Source organism: Culex quinquefasciatus, chromosome 1 (assembly GCF_015732765.1).
Source record: "Culex quinquefasciatus strain JHB chromosome 1, VPISU_Cqui_1.0_pri_paternal, whole genome shotgun sequence".
NCBI lineage: Eukaryota > Metazoa > Arthropoda > Insecta > Diptera > Culicidae > Culex > Culex quinquefasciatus.
The window spans coordinates 75,279,862-75,307,364 of NC_051861.1; the positions used below are offsets into that span (position 1 = coordinate 75,279,862).

At 44.5% G+C, this 27,503-nt stretch overlaps 4 protein-coding genes and 2 pseudogenes across 5 annotated transcripts; 3 read left to right on the top strand and 3 right to left on the bottom strand.

The window, feature by feature from the left end:
• The first annotated feature begins 1,580 nt into the window (after positions 1 to 1,580).
• LOC6045343 (protein misato) lies at positions 1,581 to 3,503 on the top strand. The gene is given in 3 exon segments (XM_001862697.2): positions 1,581 to 1,980; positions 1,982 to 3,197; positions 3,259 to 3,503. Coding segments are annotated over 3 exon segments (1,674 nt in total). The 5' UTR covers positions 1,581 to 1,731; the 3' UTR covers positions 3,468 to 3,503.
• An 11,457-nt stretch (positions 3,504 to 14,960) lies between these two features.
• Positions 14,961 to 15,581, bottom strand: LOC6045322 (histone H1C). The gene has a single exon (XM_038248717.1). It carries the CDS (start codon positions 15,503 to 15,505, stop codon positions 14,963 to 14,965), a length of 543 nt encoding a protein of 180 aa, XP_038104645.1. The 5' UTR covers positions 15,506 to 15,581; the 3' UTR covers positions 14,961 to 14,962.
• A 7,164-nt stretch (positions 15,582 to 22,745) lies between these two features.
• Positions 22,746 to 23,438, bottom strand: LOC119770423 (histone H2B-like). Its single transcript, XM_038265290.1, has 2 exons — positions 23,432 to 23,438; positions 22,746 to 23,229 (listed from the first exon to the last, which is right to left on the bottom strand). The coding sequence occupies exons 1-2, from the start codon at positions 23,436 to 23,438 to the stop codon at positions 22,796 to 22,798; spliced, it is 441 nt and encodes a 146-aa protein (XP_038121218.1). The 3' UTR covers positions 22,746 to 22,795.
• LOC6045306 (histone H2A) lies at positions 23,358 to 23,883 on the top strand. The gene has a single exon (XM_001862660.2). It carries the CDS (start codon positions 23,437 to 23,439, stop codon positions 23,809 to 23,811), a length of 375 nt encoding a protein of 124 aa, XP_001862695.1. The 5' UTR covers positions 23,358 to 23,436; the 3' UTR covers positions 23,812 to 23,883.
• Positions 23,884 to 25,311: 1,428 nt separating this feature from the next.
• Positions 25,312 to 25,676, top strand: LOC119765247 (annotated as a pseudogene).
• Positions 25,677 to 26,450: 774 nt separating this feature from the next.
• LOC119765246 lies at positions 26,451 to 27,329 on the bottom strand (annotated as a pseudogene). Its single transcript, XR_005276591.1, has one exon. The product of XR_005276591.1 is annotated as a histone H1-like (transcript).
• Positions 27,330 to 27,503: the final 174 nt, after the last annotated feature.

Below are 27,503 nucleotides of genomic sequence, written 5' to 3' on the forward strand. Positions count from 1 at the left end.
CCGACGGAAAGGCATCGCAAATCGGACTCTGCCCAATCCTGTTTTTTTTTACTTTGTAAACAAACACGACCATCCGCTCGCACTCAGTTAGGTTTTACGAAATTAATGCAGATTAAGTTTTTTATTTTCAGAAGAGCAAATTTCGGCTGATTTGGAGTTACAATGTTGCATGCAAGCGGAGCTCGGTTCCGACGGTGTTATGCGGATCTACCAGAAGTGGCGCAAGTTTTGGCACACATTGTCATCGAGGCGTTTAAATATTATGCCCTGCTGGACCGGTGAACCGCTACGGTTAAGTCGTTTCGAGAGGGCTCAAGCTGGCTGAGCAAAAATGATCCAAGATGATCAATTAATTCTCGATCCGGCAGCATGCCGATCCGTAGCCCGTCCTTGATGTCCATTGTGCATCTCGAGAAGCTCTGCTTGCAACCTTTCAATCGGTCTTATGCTGGTCCACATTCTTCAACGCAGCGTAATAGTAGACGTGTAAAGGGAGCGTTCTTTTATTACGTAACGCAGTAGGGGGGGGGGTCGGAGGCCGTGTTACGCTCCATACAAAATTTTTAAAATTTGTATGAAAATTTTGTTACGAGGGGGGGCGGAGGGTCTAAAAGTCCGATTTTTCGCGTTACGTAATAAAAGAACGCTCCCAAAATTACTGAACCGAAATGTGTGCTGTTATGTGGTACAAATATTTGAAAAATAAATTGATAAAATTTTTTTATTTAAATGGATTTGTGAAATAAATTTATTTGAAGAAAATACTTTTATTGTTTAAGACACCTAAACTGCCCATGTTAACCATTTGTTTTCCACTAAAAAATCATTGAAAATTTATGAGAAAAGTTTTCCAATTTCATGTGTGTCGTCACAGTTAACGTGTTTTTCATAAGGCTTTCTAGGCCCAGTGAAAAAAATATAATTTAACTCAAAAATGACGAACTCCTCGTCACAGTGTCCTGATGCAAACAATGATCGAGCTGTAGCTGTCACAGCCCTGCTAAGTATGTTGGCTGACATATCGGGCAGTCAGTCAAATAAACCAGCTAGAAGTCGCTTGACAAAAAAAATTGGCTAGAACGAGATAGGAAACCTGATGCAAACAAACGTCCAGCTGTCATGTAAACATACTTTGAATGTGTTGGTAAATTTCTGACTAGAAAGCCTTATTTGAGTTTACCGTGTGTTGCTATGGAAATTTTGTATGTGATTTGCTCATGACATTCACATGCGAAGTCGAATGGGGCGGATTCATGTGGAAAACATTGTGCCTTTCTTTCAGTGTTGAAAATCTGTATAGGCGATATCCATAAAGTATGTCACGCTCTAGGGGAGGGGGTCTGAGCAAGTGTGACATTGCATGTTATAAGTATAGGAAAAGCGTGACAAAGGGGTGAGGGGGTAAATTTTGGCTGATTTTAGCGTGACGTACTTTATGGATGAAGCCATACATTTTTACACAGATCTGACAGCTGTTCTGAAATCTGTGTAATTTTCATACACAGATCTGTGTAATGTGGATTTTGCGTGTGTGTGCATTTTTTGACGATTTGGCCCTTTGCGATTATTGATTGACAGCTGCTGATATGTTTACGTTTTCGATGCGCACAAGAATATAATTTTTGTTCAAAATTCCGCATGTTTTGACCGACCACCCGGTGTTTGCGGACGAGTTAGCCTTGTGAATCATCAGAAAATTTCTGATAATTTTAAGTGATTTAAAGTAACAAAATGCCCCGCGAAATCCTCACTCTGCAGCTGGGCAATTACGCCAATTACGTCGGAACGCACCTTTGGAACCTGCAGGAATCTTCCTTTTGTTACGACCCAAACGCGGAAGCAGGTGAAGTGGACCACGATGTGCTGTACCGAGAGGGTCGTACGGCAAACCGGCAGACTACGTATACGCCGCGGGTGCTGGTGGTGGATTTGAAGGGCACGCTCAAGTTTATGCCTCAGGAGGGAACTTTACGGCCGGAAAATACCACTGGATGAAGAGCAGATGCTGGAGAATGTTGTCTGGGAGTCCGGCAGGGTGGAAGTTGTGAAAGAGGCGAAGGTTGAGAAGAACGAGTTCCAGAAGGATTTGGAGGTGGCAGGAAAAAGTGAGGAGGAAGAGGAAGAAAAGGACTACAACTTCAAGGAGACAGTTAAGGATTGGATCGATTTCAGTTATTCACGGTATCATCCGAGAAGTATTCACATTGTTAACCAGTATTCTCACTCAAAGGAGGAAAACCAGTTTGACACGATTACAAATGGGATGCAGTTGTGGCATGATTTTGATTTTCAGGACGAATTCACCGACAAGATCCGGCAGTATTTAGAAGAATGCGATGGATGTCAGGGATTCCAGACGATTATGGACTGCGTAGATGGATTTTCTGGTGTGGGAGTGAAAATGCTGGAACATCTTCAAGACGAGTACGGTAAAGCAAGCTTAGTTTTTCCGGTGATTCCTCCTGCGATTCTGAACTTTAAGAATGCAGACAAAACCATGAGCTCTTCGGTGAGAGTCATCAACACCGCATTGGCCGTTTCTAACCTGGTAGAATGCTGCTCGCTGTTTGTTCCTCTCTCAACGATGGGTCGCTGCTGGCGTGACCTGGACAAACCGCGAACTTGGTCTCACCTTTCCTACGAACAAACCAATCTCTATCAAACTTCTGCGATTTTGGCCACTTTTCTCGACACTGGATCGCTTCGCTATCGGTTGAAGAATCCCTCCTCCGGTGGTTTCTTGGCCAGTCTCTGTAGTGACCTTACTCCGTATGGTAGAAAAATGGCCGCAGCAGGCCTCGCACTCCCATTTCCAATGAACACCTCGGAAGACCTCATCGACTTTCTCGATAAAAGTGACCAAATGTGTCTTCATACGCAGCTAACGCCAAACACCACCGTAGGTACTAACTACCTCGTACAGTCCGTCTCGATCCGTGGGATCCCCGGAAATAAGTTGAAACGACCTTCGACGGCCAAATCTGCCCAACGTCAGCAACGCATGGCCGCCTATCGGTGTGATTCGGTCAGCGAAATGATGCAGTTTTATTATCAGTGTCAGCTGCACGCAAGCATGTCTCACGTGACGGCCTGCAGGGCACCGATGGAAGTACGGACTCCTTTCCCGTACGAGCTGTTCGATTCTCGTGTTGGCCACGATGGATTTGTGACCGAGCTCGATCTTGGCGTGAATCAGGGTAAGTTAATTTGATCTCCATTAATTCGGCATATTCTGATTCTTCTGTTCTTGTTTTTCAGCAACCTCTTCCACACCAACGCTGGCAACGCTACAGAATTCCGGAGATTTGGCCGATACCTTAGACAGTTTGCACCGTGAAGTGAGTCGAATAAGGATTGCACGAATTCCGCGCTTTGTCGAAAGTGGGCTTGAACTGGAGGACTACAAGGAGAGCTTGGAAAGATTGTTAGATTTTAAAGAGCGGTACGAAGACAATTACGAACTTTGAGAAAATATATAAACCATTGCAAGAAGTCAAAAAAAATTTCAAGCCTTTTTTAATTATTTTTGGGAAATTTCCATAACAGGAGTCAATGGCTATGACGGTGAAAATTTTCACTGTCCTTTTTTCTTTTTATTTTTTTAAGTAGAGTTTTCTTTTAAAATGGAAATAGTTATGCCATGATTTCTATCTCTATGATGGCCAGTGGAAGTGAATTTACTAGAAGGCCCTTTGTGATTCTTGTGGCGGAAACTTCTGAAGTGTCACCGCAAGGCAGCCGAGAGCATCTGTAGGCCAGCATTGAATCAACCGTGTGCTTGTGTCCATGGAGAGTAATATCCCTGTGGTTCCGGTCCCGCTTCGATCATCCCAACCAGAAATCTTAGAAGGTGCATCTGGTCAACTGGCTGAAACGTCGACGTCGTCGCTGCAGATTCTATGAGCTGATGATCGTGACATCTTCTGGAAATCAAGTCGGACGTAGGAAGTCTATCTGTTTGAAGATCTGAAGATTTGAAAAATGGGATTTGAAGATACCAGATTTGGTGAACCCGTTTGTATATTAAGAGGCAGTATTTGTAAATATTACTCGGTTTGTTCTAGAGGTCGTATCGAGGTGCTCCGATTTGAATGAAACTTTCGGCGTTTGTTAAACCACCGGGTCCGGTGGTTTAGTGGTTATCGTGGTAGCCTCTAAACCCCAGTATGGCCTGGGTTCAATCCCAGACGGACCCGGTGGCATTTTTCGAGACGAGATTTTCCTGATCACGCCTTCTATCGGATGGGGAAGTAAAACGTCGGTCCATTTGCGTAAAAGAGGTTTTGTGTGACTCACCACACATAACCTTCGGACGCCTAGAAATGAGCAGAAACTTGCAACAGAGACCACAAAAGACCCGGGGGTCGTTAAAGTGGATTACTTTGCTTTTTTTGTCTATACATGAGATGAACTCATGCCACTTGCACCGCAAAAATCTAAGAGAGTTGGAATTGATGAAGTTTTACGGAAATGCGAGCAATTTTAAGATTTTTTTATGTTTTTCGACGTCAAACTTCAAAGCCCGTTTTACCCCATTTCCCTTTGTCGTAGAGGGCTCATTTTTGGCATGAGTTCATCTCATGTATAGACAAATAAACGCTGAAAGTTTCATCCAATTCGGAGCACCACGATACGACCTGTTACACATTGGTGAAAAACTCGCTCTTAATACAAACATTCTTTCACATACTCTAGCCTACACACACAACACTAAAGTCAAACCTTGCCAATAAATATAGCTGTATACGCGATAGGGTACTACTTTGGTCGTTCGCTGAGTTTTCGATTGCCGGCTCTCTTTTCTAGTTTCGGTAATGGGTAGTATTTAATTTTGCGATATCTCGTACTCTTAATGTCGTGACAGTTAAACAAGGGCGTCTGTGCGATGTGTCCCTATACCCGTTACAAATTTCTGTTGCTTTGGCGATGGGATGGGGAACTTTTTTTGAATCAAGCACTGGTAAATATTTGTAATAACAAAATTCGTACAAAAAAAAACGGGTGTATCCCATTTGGCGTAACGCCGTTTGGCATAATGCCGTTTGGCATAATGGACGTTTGGCATAACGGTCATTTTGCATAATGGCCATTTGGCATAATGATATTAAATTTTCAATACTATTTCAATTCCATAGACTGAGATCAATCGGCACTGCAGTTTGAATGAGGACAGGAGTTTTCAGTACATTTTAAAGCTTGACATTTAGAAAACGATGCACTTTTTTGAATGTTACAAAAAAAACACCACCGCTGAAAATTTCAACTTTTTCTTCAAGCTCTTCTGGTAGCTTGCTTGGGTTACATGAGAGTCGCCTGCCTCAATCTTTTCTGCAGTAGTAGCAAGTGCTGCCAGAAGAGCTTAACTGGCAATTACGGGTCCTTCCGGGTGAATAAACACGATTTGGGGAAACGGTAAGGTTAGACAGATCACGTATCGCCGTTGGCTCTCAGCATATCCGAATTTAAACCACAATGCTACCTGATGTGACGATTCTTGATCCAATCTGTACTTTCCCACAAATTACCACAACGTGGTATCACTTTTGGGCTGACCGTGACCTTCGGTCAAATTCTTGCACTGTCTTTGTGTTGCTGGACGATCTGGCTTGTTTGACTGTACTTGTAGGAAAGATCTTATCAGTCGTTTTCATGGTCAATCTAACCCTCTCATCCGCGGAATCGTATTCTCTTTTCTTCCCTTTTGTGGTTCTCTAGCTGTTCCATTTGCATGTAACGATCCCAATGGTCTCCGCTTTATAGCACCACAACCGCTGGGTTAGTAGGTAAAGTGTGTAGACAGATATTGGACCTACGGTTCGTTAAGTGTGGTTTATTATTTATTTCCCTAACTGTGCTCTGTTTAAGTTACATTTAAACATTAATACATTAATTGAAAACCATACAAAACGGAAGCCTAATTCCCTACAAAATTAAATTAAAACATCAAACAAATAGACGTGCCATGGGACGAAGTGAGATGGCAAAATCGAGCGATTACCCGCAACGGTAACAATGTGTTCTACGGTTAAGTTGACATTGCAAACGGGGCATTGTTTGACTTGATCGGTGCCAGAAAGGACCGACGATTTGATTCTTCGTAGATGATTGTCCTGTTGTTGTGACCATTTTCTTTCCCAAAAAAAATCAAATCAAATCAAATTATTCGCTCTACAGCATTGCCTCGGCGTTCTTGATTGCGAGATTCCTACTCGAAACTAGGTGTCAGAAGGCTTGATTGTTGAGGCAATTGCAAACCTCTTTTACACCTTAGCTTCCATCCACCCCGGGATTCGAACTGACGACCTTTGGATTGTTAGTCCAACTGCCTACCAGCGACTCCACCGAGACAGGACCCAAGGAGACGACTCCTACACCTGGACTGAGCTAACGACCTAACTTTTTTTAGGTTAGTCCGGGGCCAACATTTACAGTATGGCCCATAAAAAAATGCGACATATGCACTTTTACAGAAAATGTTGTGCCATTCTTGAATGTATTTAACAATCTGATTTTTCATGTATTATGGTGTTAGTTTAGTATGTTTTGAAGATATCATCATGATCGTTTTTGCAGTTCACCAAAATTGTGTACAGGCTGTCTACAATTATGAATGTATTTTGGAACAATATTTAACCTAATTAAATACCTTATATTTCAATAACAAAACAGTTTAAAATATCCAACAATGTGCCAAAAGCATCGTTAGAAGTCCCTCTTAAATACGCCCAATCAATAAAGTTTTTTAAATTTGTTAGAATTGGCAATTTGAGTGAAAAATGACATTTTGGTTATTATTTTGTGTGATTCTGTCAACATGAATCAATAACTTAAAACCGCTGTCGATGGCTCAAAAGCGTGCCCAGCAGCTCTATATTGTTAAAAGTCACATTAGGGCATCTGTTAGTATCAATAACCATCAATAACCATCATTAGTGGCATTTGTTTTTTTTCGTTGAAACACTATTTTATTATAACTGGTAAAAATAATGCGTAAAATTCGGTGAAACTAATTCTTACAGCTCTCAAAAACAGTAACCTTGAAGGCTGTTTACTTTTTAGTCTATAAAAATACCATAATAGGCTATCCAGATCGACCAACATGAAAAAAAGTATGTTTTTCTTTATATGGACTGAGCGTGGAGCAAATTGGAAAATTATAAATTTCAATGAGCTGTAATTTATTTTATGCTAAGGGAATGGTTTTAAAACCATTTATTGTATGTTTTGAAATTGCTTCGCCAATCGCGTATGCCTTAGCAGAAAAAAACGAGCACTGCTCGGGGGAGTCTGATTGAGGAACCGCGTGTACCGATCACGATACCGACGCCCACGTGGTTCTCGGTCACCGAACCATCGTTGTAGATGTGGTTCAAATACATCTCTTTTAGCTCCCCAAATGCCGCCGCTACTTTTTCCTTTGAATCTTTTGCACGAACATACTCTTTCATCTTAAAATCGATCGACACCATTCCACCCTCGTTCCGAAAGCCTTTCTACGGAGGCGACTTGAGGAAGACTTTTGTTAGTTGTGACTTCGAAGGTGGCTTGTGCTCGGGTGAACACGGAGCGTAAATTGTTGTTTCTCGATTGCACTCGCAGTGCTGTCTTGAAACTGATGGCTTGATCAGTTGTCAAGGAGGGCTAACTCATTCCAAGGTACATATAGGTACAAGGTACATATTCAGTGAAATAAATCGGTGAGGGACGTTCTTATCGACTCCATTAACAAATGGAGAGCAAAATTCCCAGTCGTACTTCCCTCTGCCAATCCTGTCCGCAAAGTCGGTCTTGTCAGTCTTAGTTTCTTGCAGTGCTATAATGGCCGGATCCTATTACTGCTCTAGGAGTTGGAGTTCCGCGAATCTGCTATTTAGTCCATTGACATTGGTTGGTGAATTTGCATTTTGTAAAACTGGCGCTCCGCCGCTCGCACCATCAAGGGTGAACGGTTCTGCGCCGGTCGGTTCCTTGACGAGGCTTCGTTGCCATTCAGAACTCCGTGGTTTGCGGTGAGTGGTTGACAATATTCCTGGTTATTTTTTGGTGTGTACGTTCTAAAGATGATTGTTTTTTAGGTGGGCGTGTAATTGTTGAAATCTGAATGGCTTTTATATCGTGAATTTCTAATCACTTTTAACAGTTCTGGTATTGGATCTGGATCTGGATCTAGGGCGTCCTTGTTTGTTACTAGATCGTTTTTCTTGTTTATATTGTTTTTCTTTCAAGAATTGAGCGGCCATCTTGTTCTGGCCTCCCAGGGTTTCGTTGTCGTTTTTGGATTTCTTGGCTTTAGGTGAAGTAGATTCTCCCGATTTGGCTGCGGCTTTCTTCGTCTTCTTCTTACTTTCCCCTGTTTCTTAGGGGCTGCATTTTGGTGTCGTCTTCGTTTTCTTCTTCTTCGTCGTTTGAAGTATGGATTGGGGTTTCTGTGCTTGCTGTTCTTGTAGAGTTTGGATGATTTTCCTTAATTTGGCCACTTCAGCAACGGCTTTGCGGGCTTGAACAAGTTCTTTTTTGACACTCGTTAATTATTTCATGGCTGCACGGGCTTCATGGACTTCCTGAATGGCTCTCTTAACTTCCGCATGTTCTTTCTTTTCTAAGCGTGTGTCCGAAGATACCCCGAGAGCTTTTTCGCATCAGCGAGTTCGCGACGGAGTTCATTAACGAGCTCTGACTCTTGCACTCTCGTTCGCGGCTCGACCGGGGAAAAGTTTTGGTTGACTGTGTTGGCGAAAGTAGATGACACCGACTTCACGGCCACCTTCGGCCTGGCTTCGTTGAATGAAACCTGTTGTTCGGTTCGAGTCTTAGCAATTCCTGATTCCTCAATGAATCGGGGTCTTCGCAGATGGAGAGTTGCAAAAGACTTGTCTGTCGCACACTTGTTTTCCTTCCTCGTTCGTTTGTAGTTCGTGGGTGGTAGAACAATGGCGGCACATCGACTGGTTTCCGCACTTGGCCTTACTGTGTCCGTAATCGTAGCAGTTGTAACACATCATTGGGGCCGAAATGTACAGTTGAGCTTCGCATCGCTGGAACCCGAAGAAGACGAACTCTGGCTTCACCGTCCCTTGGATAGTAAGAACCATCGATGCTGTCTCTTGCCGGACTCCATTCACAAAACGAGTAAACTTCCGTACTGCAGTTACTCGCTGGTCCTTCAGTTCGTTGACTAAATCTTCTTCCGTCAAACCGATTGCTTGGCTGCATGAAACGACGCAACGGACTTGATTCAGAGTGGGGAGATCAGTGACAACGACATCCGTGCCGTCGATCAATTGCTTGAGTTCCTTCAACTTGGCAGCTTGTTGTTTGCCATAGACATACCACGATTTTCAGTGTGTGTGCCGATGTGATTTTACCAGCAATTTGCTGGGCTGTCTTGGCGATGGTGAATGGGTTTTGGGTAGTGGTTTGCCTTCCGTAGTTGTTCTCATCTGGAGGATCACCAACATACCGTGGTCGCCCTCCAGGTCCGGTCATTGTGTGCCCCAAGGGGGGACCGTTGCTCCTACTCGTGGTGGCCATGCTGGCCGCTTAGATTTTCCCCAACTCCTTTGCAGCACGAAAATCGGCCGGTCACACGATAGCTTCGTCTACAGTGCTCACGACAACAGCCACGTAGCATTATTGTAGACCACTTCACAAATCCCACCTCCACTTGTTGAACCTGTGTGGGGCACACGCATGAGAGCGTGCCAGTCTATGTAGAGAGTGCCTATTGCACTCTCGCAGTGACAACAGGGAAGTGCTCGATGACAGCGTGCGGCTGTCAGTCGGGCAGTCGCATCTCAGCAAGCGGACAAGCAAGAAGCACGTCGCGGTCCGTGATCACTCCCACGTGGTGGGTGATTTCCTGGAGGCAGTTTGCGGCTACACATTTTGGCGACCGTGGCAGATATTTTGCTTACTTTATTATAGCAAATCCTGCAGTTTTCACTTTGAAATCATCCAGGAAATCACCCACACTGCGGGTTTGTTCCAGTATTTTTATTTGTTTGGGAAAGTGCCGTACGGATTGCGGTTGGTGTTGTGCGTTGGTGATGAGAAAGTAGTAGGGGAAATTCTCGTATGTTTGGCAGGTTAAGCACTCGCTCCTAACTCCATCCAATTTGCTGATTTTCACTATTTAAAGAACTAATTTAGCAAAACTTTTGATAGAAACTTGCTTGCTCACTTCTTATTGAGCTATTTATCACTCGATTTCAGTTGAAAACGCTTTTAATTAGCTTTAATTGAATGTCAAAGTTCTGACCTGCCAACATTAGAGGCACGCTGGAATTAGATGCTGTTCCCCTAGTCGTTGAGAAATTAAACAGTGTTTGTAAAGAACACCTTTGGAGAAGATTTGACGCATGGAATAGTTTGTGGTATGTATGTGTGCGAGGTCAGGAGACCCAATTTCGGAAAGGAGGAGTGAAGATTGATGGACCGCTCAAGGTGTGTGTGTGTGAGTTTGAGACCGCACCACCAGAGCGAGTTTTCGAGAACAGCTCGGAAGAGGAAGAGTGAAGTCTGATGGACCACTCAAGGTGTGTGTGTGAGTTTGAGACCGCACCACCAGAGCGAGTTTTGAGAACAGCTCGGAAGAGGAAGAGTGAAGTCTGATGGACCACTCAAGGTGTGTGTGTGAGTTTGAGACCGCACCACCAGAGCGAGTTTTTGGAACCGCTCGGGAGAGGAAGAGTGAAGTCTGATGGACCACTCAAGGTGTGTGTGTGAGTTTGAGACCGCACCACCAGAGCGAGTTTTTGGAACCGCTCGGAAGAGGAAGAGTGAAGTCTGATGGACCACTCAAGTTGTGTGTGTGAGCTTGAGACCGCACCACCAAAGCGTGTTTTGAGACCGCTCGAATGAGAAAGAGTGTAGTTTGAGGGACTACTCAAAGGTGTGGGAGAGTTTGAGACCGCACCACCACAGCGTGTTTCCGAGGACCGCTAGGCAAAGTCATAATTTCTAAAAACATCGATCGTTCTAAGTAAAGGGAAAAAGACGAGTTAGCGCTTACTACTCAAAAATAAACAAGAAGAGTGCGGTAGATCAGACCACTCTGTAGAGTTAAAAGAAGGGTGTATTTTAGAAGCCCACTCTTAAAGGGAGAAGGAAGAGTGCATTCGTACGGACCGATCGGAAAAGGGAATAAAAAGTGTCACTGATCGTTGGATGAGGATTGTGAGTATGTTCAAACATGTGCTTCGAACAACTGAGTGGCTTAAATCGCTCAGAGTACGCCAGGAACGTAACAAATGACTTAATTGTTTTCTTAGACTAGTGTCATTAAGCTGTACATTTTGGTTATGTAGAATCTGGTTTTCGCAGAAAATGAAGCCTGCCAACCCAGTCACGTTCTAGCAAAATTCTAGCAGAGTTCTCACAGAGCTGGATATTCTTACAGCATTCTAGCAAAACCAGCTCTGCTAAAATATTTCGGAACTGGGAAATACGTTAATGTGGGTTTAAATAGTTTAAGGTTTGAGAAAGATCAATCGAAGGCTATCGTGACTAGTTTAGGTTTATCGTTTACAATAACTAATGTAGCTGGGTGTTAGAGACAAGGAGGTTGAGAGAATTAGACAGAGAGAGGGTTAGATAAGGACAGAGTTAGCGAATGTAAGAGTTTAAGAGATATGTATAGAAAGATAGATAGGGATATATAAAGGGAATTGTATAGAGAGAAGGTTAGATAAGGAGAGAGCTAGCTTATGAAAGAGTTTGGTAGATAGATAAAGAGGGAAAGATAAATATAGATACTTAGAAGGATAGAGGGATAGATAGATTAAAATAGAGAGGTGAACCGCTCGTCAAAGGGAAAGGAGAGAAGCCGGGCTATTTGAAGAAAAAGAGAAGTGTGAAATTGGGTGAACCACACGTTAAAGATAAAAAGAGAAGTCAGATGAATCATTGGGTAAGAAAAAGACAAAAGTGTGGTCAGGCATCCCACTCAAAAGAAGATAGGGAACAGAGTACTTATGCGAAACAAGATCTTATGTCAAAGAGAAAGTTTAAATCATTTAATCACTCATGAAACGGAACAGATAAATTATAAAATTTTTGCGCGATTTTAGAAGGAATCTTAAACGACAGGATACAAACAGCCATAAAGAGAAATGGAAAAGGTTAGAATGATGACCTTTTATGTAAATTGAAAAGGGAAAATGATAAAGAATTATAGTTTTTGCGAAAACTTAGCGAAGGATATTTATTTTAACAAGCGTTGATCAAAAATCTAGGCAGACGAGTGATAAGAGAAAATGCGGTGCGTGATGGTAGAAATATTGTCAGCCTGTATGGATCAACCAGACCGCGCACTGGACTAATAATCCAGGCAGTCAGATTCCGCGGCGAATACAAAAAACCCCTAAGTGTTTAATTGGTATTCGCCATACCGGAACACAACAAAGGAACCGGATCGGATAAAAAATCCGAAACATTTGTATAGATACTTGTCGATGTTAGTTTTAAATGTAATATGTGCAATTCAACATAACATCAAATTATTTTATTTTAGAGAGGAAGGGAGATGTGTGGGGCACACGCATGAGAGCGTGCCAGTCTATGTAGAGAGTGCCTATTGCACTCTCGCAGTGACAACAGGGAACTGCTCGATGACAGCGTGCGGCTGTCAGTCGGGCAGTCGCATCTCAGCAAGCGGACAAGCAAGAAGCACGTCGCGGTCCGTGATCACTCCCACGTGGTGGGTGATTTCCTGGAGGCAGTTTGCGGCTACACAGAACCCTTTCGTAGTATACACACAACTACTAAGCGATCCAGCTCAAAGCACGGGCATCCACCAATACCGCCACGTAGCAAATACGCCACACAGCAATCTGGCCCGCAGTGCGGGCATACACCACTACACCCACGAAGAACGTACGTCGCACCGCAATTATCTACACTTAATAAAACACAGAAATAAAAAATCATCTGGGGAGGGGTACATTTTATGCCACAAAAATGTGTAATTTTACCTCTGAAAATGTGTATTTTTACCACTTTTATGATGTTATTCCCCCTTTTGCTGTCTAAATTGAGGTAAAATTACATCATAAAAGAGGTAATATTCACCATCCAAAATTAATCTTCCAAATTTACACATTTTTTTCTGTGTACTATTACCCGTCAACCCGTTGGTCGTGCAAACAATTACACCCAAGCACTTAATCCACGGGGCGTGTTTCAATTTCTCTTCGGTTTTTTCGCTCAATTTTCTTGCTGCACCGGCCTGTATTAGCACCGAACCGCGTTTAATGCTATGACCAGGGCTTAAGGGAGCTGGCACATCACCCAAAACAGCACCCAAAATTTGTTTGTTTCGGCCCGGTTTCACGTGTGAAAACGTACGCACTGGGTGCGGCACACGCACAGAACCCCCCTCTTCACGCACAATATTTGCACAATATCACAAATCATGCACTGCTTGTTTCTTCAGCATCCAAAATGACGAAATTAAATCGTCGAAAAATTACTGCTCGGTATCGCCACCCACAAGCTCCGATGATAAAACGCACGAGAAAAGCAATCGTAATAACTTGGACGAAACATTAAATTCCGTCTAGAGAAATAACAACCAAAACAATCGATGTAAAATTTCCACGTATATCGATACCACGTATACGAACGAACTGAGAATAGGTGGGAGCCGGGGTAACATACAACGTTGCCAGATTATTTCATGGAAAATCTGTATTTTTTTAAAATTAAATCTGTATTTTATCTGTATCATGTCAAATTCAAAGCCATTGAAGATTTTTTTTAGACTTTTCACAACAGATTAAAGCATAATTCAATTACAAAATTATTGAAATTTTCAAATTAAATCATTTTTAAAAAATCTGTATATGCAGATTTTGTGATTTTGAGATCAAAAATCTGTATAATACAGATTTATCTGTATATCTGGCATCAATGGTAACTTATTATCTCCCGGCACCAATGAGATACCGTAAACTGGGGTGACTTTGATAGCCCGGGGTGACATTGATAGAAATTTGATTTGGCAACTATTTTTGATACATCCAATGTAACAGTCACATTTTTGCATATATGTTCGATAATAAGCTTTCCCTTAATGCTTACATACTCAAAATTCTTAAAAATGTTTAAATATTAATTTCATGGGCATTTGAAAAACCTATCAAAGTCACCCCGGGCTATCAAAGTCATCCCAGTTTACGGTACCACCACTCTTATTGCGGATTTTTCAGAGATTTTGCAACAATCGTGCAAGTTGTTAAAAGCTCTCCAACAAAGTGCACACCTCAAACTACAGCAGACACGCACCACTCAAGGCGAGCGGGGAGGAGGGGGGAGAAGGGGTATGATTTTCAGTGTGCAGATATTTTGTGTGCAGTTATGATTTGCAAGGGTGGAGAATTTGGTGAAAAGTGTGCAATATTGTATTAAATACTTATTACTTCAAACAATGTATTAAAAGTAATTATAAAATCCAAAGTAAAGAATATGTAATAACAAATATTTTTAAAATTTAAATTATTTGAAAGATTAACGCAAAACCTGGATCAGAAATATTAAATGAATGGAGCTAAAGAAATAGCGCTAAGAAAAACAATATTTTTTTTTGAAATATTTAGGGACCATCCCTACTCCACGTGGACACTTTGGGGTGGGGAGGGGGCGATTGTCCACGCTCTATACAAAAAGTTTTTTTGAATAAAACAATTGTCCACGAGGGGGGGGGGGGGTTAAGATTTCCAAAAAAGTGTCCACGTGGTTTGTGGATGGTCCCTTTAAAGTATTAAAAAAAACCATAACCATTCCTGCCCGTGGTGAAGATGTGGCTTAGTATTTGGCGTGTAAAAACAAAATGTTGTTTTTTTGGTGTAACAATAACTCTTTGCGTTAATAGATTTGGTAGTCCTGAAAAGGACTGATTGTGGTTTTGTAGGTAGGATTGTTCGACTACCACCAATTTCACAAATAGTTGGTTGTGTTTGGAGATTTACTTCTTGGCGGCGGCCTTCTTCGGGGCAGCTGCCTTCTTTGGTTTCGGGGTCTTGGGCTTCTTGGCCGCGGTCTTGGACGGCTTGGTGGCCTTCTGACGGCTTGGTGGTTTCTTGGCGGCGGCCTTCTTGGCGACCTTCTTCTTCTCACCAGCGGCCTTCTTGGGCTTCTTTTCGCCGGCTGGCTTCTTGGCCTCGGCCTTGATCTTGAACGATCCGCTGGCACCGGAGCCCTTGGTCTGGACAAGCTTTCCCTTCTCGACGTTGGTCTTCAGAGCCTTCTTGATGAACGTGGACAGCTTGGCCACGTCGCACTTGTAGTTGGCAGCGATGTACTTCTTGATGGCCTGCAGCGATGATCCGTTACGCTCCTTCAGGGTCTGGATAGCCGCAATGACCATCTCGTTGACCGGCGGGTGGGTAGCTGGCTTCTTCGGCTTCTTGGCGTCACCCTTGGCGGCCTTCGGCTTCTTGGTGGCCTTTGCCGGCGATGCAGCGGCAGCTGGCGCGGCGTCAACAACGTCGGTAGCGGTCTCAGTCATTTTGGCTGAATGTTGTTTTGGTTTCTCTTTCTCTGTACACTGTACGGAAGAACGAATTGGAATGGTTGTCGGTAGCGCGCTCCCAGGTACTTGATTCTTGCGTCCGTGTTAGGGAAACGTTGCGATTCGGGCAGAATCGTGTTGCTGTGAATTATTTTGGATGTTTGAGGAATGCACTTTGAAAAGAGTTGTTTTTAAATAGTTGTCAACCGTTACGTACACAAGTTCAACTTTTCACCAGTTCGGGAAACAATCGGTCTATAATCGGGATCAAACTAAACAGGTTTGCACCACCCCAGGAGCAGTAATTGGGCGCCCTATTCGGGAGCATCGAGCTGTGACATTGTTGGACTTTTGCAAAATAGTGTACCAAAACTATTGAAAACAATCAACCGCTCCAGGCTCGATGCGAGCGGTTGGGAAAAATATTCCTCTTTCGAAACAAACCAAATTTGTCATCGTTCGATGTTGCTAAGGAAGTCAAGTTTGACTGCGAAAAGTCTAGGGTTTGCCCAAATTTGCCACTCGATGCACACTTCAAGCAGATAATTGCTTGAACAATTTATGGTTAAGTTGTTGAGAAAATCTGTTCTATAACTATTGTATCCAAAGTAAACTTTATTCTGTTGGTTTTATGTTGGCTCATGAAAGGCAATTTTCATTCACGGGTTGCACCAAACGCAACGAACAGTTCAAACCAAATTCCCGCTTACAGTTTCGAAGTTCCACACTGATTAGTATTGGTTGTTAGTTAGTTGAAATGTAAAATATTATTGATATCGCAGTCCAGACTCGATTATCCGAAGCCAAGATTATCCGAAGGTTGGTATGGGACTTCGGATAATCGAATCAAGACCAGTAAAATTTTTTTTTGTGTTTTATTTATTTTCTCACTTTGAACATCTAATTCGAGTTCTGTGACCTCAGTTTAGTCAAATTTAACTGTTTGATTGCTTTTGAAATTTGAAAATGCATTTTTTTAAAACTGTTATCGCCGCCATCTTGGATTTTAAAATTCTAAATAATTTTAGAGTAGTTTATGGGTCAATATTTTTGACGAAGAACTTCGTCTTAGGGCTCTATACAGGGTAGCAATCCAAAATTTCCAAATGAAACCGAAAAATGAAACGCCTTCCCCAAGCATAGGGGAAAATCACAGAAGCAGCGCGGCCGACGGTTTTGATATAAATATAAACGCCACCCCCTCCACAGCATTAGTTTAGTCGGTGGTCTACCACCGAAGCGAGAGGAGCTCAGCTCTTCACGCGAGCGCCAGCCTTCTCTCTTCCCTACAAAACCACGGGAAATTTGAAAGCTGGCTTCAGTCGGTGGTCTACCACCGAAGCGAGAGGAGCTCAGCTCCTCTCGCAAGCGCCACCAAGCGCTTGGCAGTAGTGGCCACCACCTGGAGGCCCCGGGGATGTTCCGATAAGGGAACATTTGCGGAACCATAAGAGTTGGGGCAATATGGGTATCAAACTTAAGGGATTTTGATACTGGACATGAAATTTGACATTTTGGCAGTAATGGCCGCAACCTAGATTGGCCGGAGGCCCCGGGGATGTTCCGATAAGGGGACATTTGCGGAACCATAAAAGTTGGGGCAATATAAGTATCAAACTTCAGGGTTTTTGATACTGGACATGAAATTTGTAGTGGCCGCAATCCGGAGTGACCGGAGCCCTCGGGGGTGTTCCGATGAGGGGACATTTGCGGAACCATAAGAGTTGGGGCAATATGGGTATCAAACTTCAGGGTTTTTGATACTGGACATGAAATTTGAAATTGGCGGAACCATAAGAGTTGGGGCAATAAAGGTATCAAAATGTAGCTGCTCCTCTGTGATGTTGCTGCACGGTTACGCAAAACGGAAATGAAATTAAATCCAGCCTCGGAATAGAGTTATCTACGTGCGTATGTATTGCGTGTACGTACACGAAAAAGATTGAGGTTAAATTTTGTACAGTCCAGCAAAACAAATGGCATGCTAGTGTGCGTGAGAGCGGGCTTAGATAACTCTATCAGAATCACCTCGAAATTTACGAGCGATTACATATGTGTGTGTGTGAGTGTAAGCGCGTGCAGTCCAAAAATCTCAGCCTGCTGCGCCCCACTTCAGCTCATAATTTTTGGATCGTCGTCGAGGCCACATCAGCTGCAGCAGAAGAGGGCGCAGAAGGCGATAATTTCCCTAGGCAGCCCAACGGACAAACAACGAAGAACAACCGCTGCACCGCAGGAGAAGCAAACCACAGGCCAAGGTTCCGAAGGAGAGAGGAAACCGGCCAAGCCCGCGGCCCGTCCGCTGGTTGACGAAACGAATCTGGCCGCCATCACCCCGAAGGATCGGAACTTCGGAACGAATCGCCACTGCAGACCATCGGGAAAGTAGAAGAGCAGCTCCTCCACCATCGCAAGTGTAACGGATAAGAAGCAAAAGCCCCGCCGCAAGTAGCACTTAGGAACGTGGTGCTGATGCAGGTTGACCCAGACCAAAGCCATGGACATCTTCCTCAACGTTGACCGGAGAAGCGGCCCGAATGAAGCACTACACCTCGCGGAAGATTTGATAAACAAACGGCCCTTTTCAGGGCCACCAAATATCTCACGAAAGAGTTGTTCCTTCAAAATTTCCCTCTAAGAATGTTCCCTAAAAATTTAAAAAAAGATCGAATAAAAATCATTTCACCACAGAGTTAGCATGAAACCACTGTTTCTGTGTGGTAGAATGTCATACGCGCTTGTGTGTGTGTGTGTGTGTGTGTGTGAGCATGGAGAGGGAAAAATCGCCTGCTGCAAAAATGCACAAGTCAGAATAACTTTTTCGAAAATTTGGAGCCGTCGCCGATTGCTGGCAACAGCCTTCAAAAAACACTGGCTCAGAAAAAGCCCCATCGAAACGACGTTGAACGCTTCAACTTTATCCTCAGCTCAAGCATCTCCGCCGTCAGGTATTCCCGGTTTGGTTGACTCGTCCGACCGGAAACTGCGGCCCAGCTCGAGACTACCGTGTCTGTTTCTCGCCTTCACCTTTCCTCATTTGCTGACGCGTCGTCCCTTCCTCGTTGAAAGTCGAGAGTGAAATGATTGCGAAAATGACAAATCGACCTATATTTATAGATTTTTGTTTTGGCATATCGCGGTGGCGAATGCAGTAGGAAGGCAGAGAGAATGCAGTAGGAACGGCAAAATGAGGAAAAAATCTTGCGTGCTTTTGAAAAGAGGGGAAGTAATAGCGAAGTAGAAGTATAAAAATGCGTTCTACCCTTTCCACTCCACTTAGTTGCCACCGAGATGCTGAACAAGTCGGGTCGGCTCATAATAACTATCTGATCCGCAGACGCTTGAAGCAGCAGCAGCAGGGAGAGAGAGCCCCAAATTCTCTCTTCCGGAGAAGGATTTCTTCTGAAAAATTACCTTTATTTTCTAGAGAGAGAGAGAGAGAGAGAGAGAGAGAGAGAGAGAGAGAGAGAGAGAGAATCGGAGAGCAGCACCGAAGAGGGCAAATTGTGTGCGAATGCCGTAGAATGACACACCATACATACACACTCCCGTTTCATGGTACACGCTGATTGGGTTCGATGCGTCGAGTTTCCCTTCCACGGATGTTCGATTGATGTATCTAAATTCGTCACCTGAAAAGGCCATCAAAGACTGCGACCAACTACAGATACACCCGGGGACGAGCAAACCGCCAGCGGAGGCAACTTTTAGGCAGTGGAGTAAAATCGTTTAACCTAGTAGACTGTGTGAAAATTGTTGTAGCCCTGTTGTATGGGTTAGTACAACGAATCTACTACGAGCTCGTGTAATTGGTCACGGCCCCGGGATGCACAGCCGGGTCAGTCAGGAAGCTTCCCCCAATTCGTTCAAAGATTTTGTTTACGCCAGTGGTGGCCAAAACCTGGAGTGGCCGGTGCCCTCAAAGAAGGTTCCCCCGGGGCCTGGGGGGACATTTATAGAACCATACGAGTTGTGGCAATATGGGTATCAAAATTTATGGTTTTTGATACTGAACATGAAAATGGCCATTTCGACATTGGTGGCCAAAACCTGGAGTGGCCGGTGCCCTCAAAGAAGGTTCCCCCGGGGCCCGGAGGGCCTTTTACAGAACCATACGAGTTTTGGCAATATGGGTATCAAAACTTATGGTTTTTGATACTGAACATGAAAATGGCCATTTCGACAGTGGTGGCCAAAACCTAGAGTGGCCGGTGCCCTCAAAGAAGGTTCCCCCGGGACCCGGAGGGCCTTTTACAGAACCATACGAGTTGTGGCAATATGGGTATCAAAATTCATGGTTTTTGATACTGAACATGAAAATGGCCATTTCGGCAGTGGTGGCTAAAACCTGGAGTGGCCGGTGCCCTCAAAGAAGGTTCCCCCGGGGCCCGGAGGGCCTTTTACAGAACCGTATGAGTTTTGGCAATATGGGTATCAAAATTTATGGTTTTTGATACTGAACATGAAAATGGCCATTTCGACAGTAGTGGCCAAAACCAGGAGTGGCCGGTGATCTCAAAGCAGGTTCCCCCGGGGCCTGGGGGGACATTTACAGAACCATATGAGTTGTGGCAATATGGGTATCAAAATTCATGGTTTTTGATACTGAACATGATAATGGCCATTTCGACAGTGGTGGCTAAAACCTGGAGTGGCCGGTGCCCTCAAAACAGGTTCATCTTGGGCCCAGGGTAACATTAACCGAAACATACGGGTTGTTGCAATATGCACCCAAAGGAAAAATATATCTCAAAATCTGCAACAGTGGATTTGCTGCAGAAAATGTCACATTTTATAACATTTTATGCAGCAAGCCCCTAGATCATTTTTGCCCGCTTGTAAACATTTCAGCGATCTGCAGTTCTCACCAACACATATAATGCTGGCCCGTCCCCGAGCAACACTCTAAAGAGAAGCATATGTTGGTGCTCTTTCACTCACTTTTCGTCAAGCGTCCATGGCGCGGTGGTAGCGTGTCGGATCAAAACCAAGAAGTTGGTGGTTCAATCCTCGATCTGTTAAGGGTTTTTGTAAAATACAAACAAAATGCCTTCGGTAATGTCAATAATTGTCGGTAACGGGCAAAAATGTCATACCCCTATATCGCAAAAAATGCATGAGGACAGATTTCATGCAGATTCTGATATACTTTCATGCCGCCATGTATCACAATCATGCGACCGCCGGTTGGGTGTGGGTATCAAAATTCATTGTTTTGATATTGAACCTGCAAATGGCCATTTCGACAGTAGTGGCTACAACCTGGAGTTGCCGGTGCCCTCATGGAAAGTTCACATTGGGGGAACTTTTAGGACAATTTTGCCGACAAATCTATGAAACAAAATACAATAATCTTATCCCAGATTTCACTAGCAATCCAAAAACTCATTCAAAATGTTTGGTCCTATGTCTTTCGGTTATGTCTCTGACATACCATCTTGAACTTTTTGGCAATATGAGTAATAAATCGCTGGGGGTAATAAATCGATTATTGAAATTGAGAATAACTCTTTCGTAATCAATTTGAGCCCTAAAAAGGGCTTTTTAATGCTTGCTGTTGAAATTTACTTGGCTGTCGCCGATAGCTGGCAAGAGCCTTGCCAAAACATTTCCCCATCGCGAACAACATTGAACCCTTGCAGGTTCGGTCTGCCCCTTCGCCACGATGCTTCTCCGCCTTCAGCTATCTTTGTTGCCGCTGTGTCGTCCCTTCCTCGTAGACTGTCGAGAGTGATTTGAGTACGCAAATGAAATAGATTTTCGTTTTGGGATTTCGTGGAACGAAGAAATCTAGGTGGCGAATGCCGTAGGAAGGCAGATAGAACGCCGTAGAAACATCAAAACGAGAAAAAAGTCTTGTAATGTGTGGGAATAAATCGTTTAATGTGATTCAAATTTGTTGTGACGCAAAGAAAATCTTTAACACATGGTTCAGACTGGCTCTTTGTAATGAATTGGAGTCCTGATAATGGCTTTCAATTATTTCAAAATATTTCTAAAAAATTGTTCAATGCCAAAAGTTTAATTGATGAAATGATTTCAAATCAACTGGCACGAAAATCTTGACATTACGATTAGCTGTGAAGCGTTTCAAAACTTTAGACGTTATCCAACGTCAAAATACCATAAGATCTTAGAGCAGAAATACCATAAGATCTTAGAGCAGAAATAAATAGATCTTAAGAAATAACCGTTTCGTGATTGATTTTGTGGCCAAGAAACGCAAATAATAAAACTATGAAAAAAAATCATTAACTTTTGTGTCCGAAGTTCTTCGTCATGATGGTTATGCCTGTAGCATTACCACTGCACCTTTTTTTTCTCTCGTGATTCGATTAACCGAAGATTCGATTATCTGAAGTGAAATTTTCCGAGGCCTTCGAATAATCGAGTCTGGACTATATTTACTTTTGTATTTAGCAATTAGAACGTGAGCTTTCACAGTGCAGACCCAACTATTTGTTACTCTGTTGTTGAGGGTAGAGATCATTTGCAGTGTTCAAGGCTATTTCGATTGACTACTATGTTGATTGCATCTTACGCCAGTTTTATTCTGTTCTGAATTAGTGTGTTACTGGGAGAAAATTCGTTTTGACTCTCTTTCATTTAATTGTTTTCAAGCAATACGCTATTCGAGTTAAAACGTTGCCATTGCGAATCATCAGCAGCATTGGAATGCTATGTTTGTATAGTGATTTGGTTCGATTTATAGAGAGCGAGGCAGCTAGATAATGTTGGACAACGCACAGACGTTACTTCAAAATTGAAGGTCCGATTCGTAGATGCGTGAACTTGTTACACCCGAAACCAAGTCGTGAACAAAGTGCCCGAAACGAGCCATGGTTTAATGCGACGTTGGTAAGCATGAGAAACAAAAGTTGGACGTGAAATTCGAAATCATAAAATCTATTTGGCGTGGTCTTATCTTTTCGGAGCATCCACTGATTGTTGTTGTTGTTGTTCACTGAATTATGGTGACTTTAACCTTAATGTGGTCATTCGTCAAAGCATTCACTGATTGATTCCGTTGATTGGTTTGCAAACCATCTGCTTCAAAATACTTAAAGTGCGGTGAAATGCAGTCTGATTGCTTCTGCATAACTTACAACAAGGCATAATGTAGGTGAATCGGAACGAGCCGATGGCATCATGAAAAAATATGTGAAAGTTATGTTTTGGTTTTTGAAAAGATTGAATTTTTGTTTGTCTAGTAACTCTTTAGGTAGACTTTTTGTGGCCCTGAAAAGGGCCGATTGTGTGCGGAGATTCCGAAGGTGGGGAGAGAATTTACTTGGAGCTGGTGTACTTGGTGACAGCCTTGGTACCCTCAGAGACGGCGTGCTTGGCCAGCTCACCAGGCAGCAGCAGACGAACAGCGGTCTGGATTTCGCGGGACGTGATGGTCGAGCGCTTATTGTAGTGAGCCAGACGGGACGCTTCGGCGGCGATACGCTCGAAGATGTCGTTGACAAAGCTGTTCATGATGCTCATGGCCTTGGACGAGATACCGGTGTCAGGGTGGACCTGCTTCAACACCTTGTAGATGTAGATAGCGTAGCTCTCCTTCCTGCGGACCTTCTTCTTCTTCTTATCACCCTTGGTGATGTTCTTCTGGGCCTTGCCGGACTTCTTGGCGGCCTTACCGCTGGTTTTGGTGCCATCGTCGAGTTGGTTGCTAACACGGTTCAAAACGAACTGATGCCAGACCGTGCGTCGAAACCCTCTTTATACCCGAATAATGGAAACACATGCGCAGCCCCTATCGCCCTATTATCCCACACTACTTCATTCGTTACTCCGCCCCTATGGAACGTACAGGCAGCAAAGGAAAGTATAAAAACGCCGGCCGATTGTTGCAACGGAATCAGTATCACTTCGTTTTCGCTTGTGACACGTACGTACGTACCCCTCTACCAAACTAACTCAACATGTCTGGCCGCGGCAAGGGAGGCAAAGTTAAGGGAAAGGCAAAGTCCCGCTCGAACCGTGCTGGTCTGCAGTTCCCGGTCGGTCGTATTCACCGTCTGCTCCGCAAGGGCAACTACGCCGAACGTGTCGGTGCCGGTGCTCCCGTGTACCTGGCTGCCGTGATGGAATATCTGGCTGCTGAAGTGCTGGAGTTGGCAGGAAACGCCGCCCGTGATAACAAGAAGACCCGTATCATCCCGCGTCATCTGCAGCTGGCCATCCGTAACGACGAGGAGTTGAACAAACTGCTGTCGGGTGTGACCATCGCCCAGGGTGGTGTGCTGCCCAACATCCAGGCCGTTCTGCTGCCCAAGAAGACCGAGAAGAAGGCTTAAATTGCACCACTCTCAGATTTCACAAAAACGCGCCGCCAAACAAAACCGTCCTTTTCAGGACGACCAAAATTCTTACAGGAGAGTTACCAATCAAACAAAAATTCAACCACCATCCGTAAACTACAAACGATGACCATTCCGTGACTGCCACTTCGACTAGCATGAAAATAACAAAATGACGCACCGGATTCGAGTACTAGAAATACCAGCCAGTCCGTAAAAAAACGCATTTAAGAAAAAGTCAAAACATAATGCTCGAATGCCAGGGTTCCAATGCATTCATACGTACCCGGTTACTAGCTAGGCAGACGAAACTGGCTACCGCGTGGGAATTTCCAGTAGAGACAGTTGAAATTATGGTTTCTCAGCACAAAGACGACACAACTGCTTTAATTTTACGGTTCCAGATTTTTTGGGAATATGCCCTGCCTGTGATTAACGAATGATGATTGACGAGTTTAGAGAGCGATCTGGCCAAAAAATAAGCTTCCTTCATCCGTGAGGTCCCCGAGCAAGCTGTTCGTAAGCGCAACAGACAAAAACCATGTTAGTCGTGACTTGATTCGTTTTTTTTTTTACAGATTTCACAACATGAATGATGTCGAATTAACAATGCTTATGTTTAAACTTATGTTGTGGATCTATTATTGCGTGGGTTATTCATATCTCGATGCGGATTGGTTTCGTTTTCGAAAAGAGAAGTAGAAGGGTTTGTTGTAAATAACGAATTTCTTTGTGTCAAAACAATCTCTTTAGTGATAACTTTGGTGGTCCTGAAAAGGACCGTTTGTGTTTGTACAGTGTATGCTGAGATCAATCGAAAGCCGTTGCAAGATTGGACTTAAGCACGTTCTCCACGGATGCGACGAGCCAGCTGGATGTCCTTGGGCATGATGGTGACACGCTTGGCGTGGATGGCGCACAGGTTGGTATCTTCGAAGAGACCGACCAGGTAGGCCTCACTGGCTTCCTGCAGGGCCATGACGGCCGAGCTCTGGAAGCGCAGATCGGTCTTGAAATCCTGAGCGATTTCACGAACCAGACGCTGGAACGGCAGCTTGCGGATCAGCAGCTCAGTCGACTTCTGGTAGCGACGGATCTCACGCAGAGCAACCGTTCCCGGTCGGTAACGGTGAGGCTTCTTCACTCCTCCGGTAGCGGGAGCGCTCTTGCGAGCAGCCTTGGTGGCCAGCTGCTTGCGGGGAGCTTTTCCTCCGGTGGACTTGCGAGCGGTCTGCTTGGTACGAGCCATTGCGATGCTTGTCTAGAGACGGTTGTGTTCAAACTGAATGTCGAAAAGTTTGTGCCTGGCACTTTTATACTCGAACACACGGAGGGGACGCATCTGTTTGCGCGCGTTACCACTACACATACCACGGCTGCCCGTGCCTGGGGGAGGACAGTGTGGAATGGAGAAACGGGGAAGGGATGGCAGTGCGAGTATAAAAGCACCGGGCCAACACGACTGAGGCATCATTTCAGTTCGTACCACTCGACCGAAAACAACTGTTAGCAAAGATGACTGGCCGCGGCAAAGGAGGAAAGGGTCTCGGAAAGGAGGAGCCAAGCGTCATCGCAAGGTTTTGCGTGATAACATCCAGGGAATCACCAAGCCCGCCATCCGTCGTTTGGCTCGCCGAGGCGGTGTCAAGCGTATCTCCGGTCTGATCTACGAGGAAACCCGTGGTGTGCTGAAGGTGTTCCTGGAAAACGTGATCCGTGACGCCGTCACCTACACCGAACACGCCAAGCGTAAGACCGTCACCGCCATGGACGTCGTCTACGCTCTCAAGCGCCAGGGACGCACTCTGTACGGTTTCGGAGGTTAAGCTACCAACCCCAGCCATTGCATTGGATCCCCGCAACAAAAACGGCCCTTTTCAGGGCCACCACAACAGTCAGGAAAGAGTTTAATCGACGAAAAATTCTCCCAAAACAAACCAAATACCGCAGTACTGCTCTGATTTCCTTGTTTCTGGTAATTATGTCCTCGGTTGCTTGCTGTGGGCTTGGTAGTTAAAATTTTGCTCCATTAGCAAATGGTTCTGCAGGCAGACAATGATCCCAGACCAAACCAATTTGTGCCGCATAGCAGGGCAATGTTTTTCGGCTGGGTAGTTAAGTTCACCCACGGAATAGCTGAGAATTGAATTGAAAACTGTGAAACTGTCGCTTTTTGGCAAAAGCATGGAAAAGCAGAAACAAAATGACATTACTTTAAGGCGCAATTTGATATCGTTTCGTTCGTACTTGCTAACTCCATCGTGCCTCTAATGTTGCCATATCAGCACTTAAACGTACAATTACAGCTCATAAAAAGCGTGTCCAACTGAAATCGAGTGATAAACAGCTCAAGAGGAGTTGTGCAAGCAAGTTTCTATCGACAGTTTTACAAAATCAGTTGTTTATACAGTTAAACTCAGCAAATTGGATGGAGTTAGGAGCGAGTGCTTAACCTGCCAAACATACAAATACGAAATTTCCTCTACTTGGTTAATCTTGTGTGCTCATTTGGATTGTGTAAATTCCATAACCATTCCTGGCCGTGGTGAAGATGTGTCTTAGTATTTGGCGTGTAAAAACAAAATGTTGTTTTTTTTTTGTGTAACAATAACTCTTTGCGTTGATAGATTTGGTAGTCCTGAAAAGGACTGATTGTGGTTTTGTAGGTAGGATTATTCGACTACCACGAATTTCACGAATAGTTGGTTGTGTTTGGAGATTTACTTCTTGGCGGCGGCCTTCTTCGGGGCAGCTGCCTTCTTTGGTTTCGGGGTCTTGGGCTTCTTGGCCGCGGTCTTGGACGGCTTGGTGGCCTTCTGCTTCGGGGCAGCGGCCTTCTTCACCGTACCGGCCTTCTTGGCGGTCTTGGCCGTGGCAGCCTTGGCTTTCTTCTCGGCGGCCTTTTTGGGGCAGCGGCCTTTGGCTTCTTAGCGGCCGCGGCAGCCTTTGGTTTCTTGGCAGCAACCTTCTTCTCACCGGCTGGCTTCTTGGCGGCGGCCTTCTTCTTCTCACCAGTGGTGGCCTTCTTGGCGACCTTCTTCTTCTCACCAGCGGCCTTCTTGGGCTTCTTTTCGCCGGCTGGCTTCTTGGCCTCGGCCTTGATCTTGAACGATCCGCTGGCACCGGAGCCCTTGGTCTGGACAAGCTTTCCTTCTCGACGTTGGTCTTCAGAGCCTTCTTGATGAACGTGGACAGCTTGGCCACGTCGCACTTGTAGTTGGCAGCGATGTACTTCTTGATGGCCTGCAGCGATGATCCGTTGCGCTCCTTCAGGGTCTGGATAGCCGCAATGACCATCTCGTTGACCGGCGGGTGGGTAGCTGGCTTCTTCGGCTTCTTGGCGTCACCCTTGGCGGCCTTCGGCTTCTTGGTGGCCTTTGCCGGCGATGCAGCGGCAGCTGGCGCGGCGTCAACAACGTCGGTAGCGGTCTCAGTCATTTTGGCTGAATGTTGTTTTGGTTTCTCTTTCTCTGTACACTGTACGGAAGAACGAATTGGAATGGTTGTCGGTAGCGCGCTCCCAGGTACTTGATTCTTGCGTCCGTGTTAGGGAAACGTTGCGATTCGGGCAGAATCGTGTTGCTGTGAATTATTTTGGATGTTTGAGGAATGCACTTTGAAAAGAGTTGTTTTTAAATAGTTGTCAACCGTTACGTACACAAGTTCAACTTTTCACCAGTTCGGGAAAC

What these genes read in the sequence shown, in the direction of transcription:
- LOC6045322 (XM_038248717.1), bottom strand. Translation starts at nt 15,505, where the DNA reads ATGACTGAGACCGCTACCGACGTTGTTGACGCCGCGCCAGCTGCCGCT.
- LOC6045306 (XM_001862660.2), top strand. Translation starts at nt 23,437, where the DNA reads ATGTCTGGCCGCGGCAAGGGAGGCAAAGTTAAGGGAAAGGCAAAGTCC.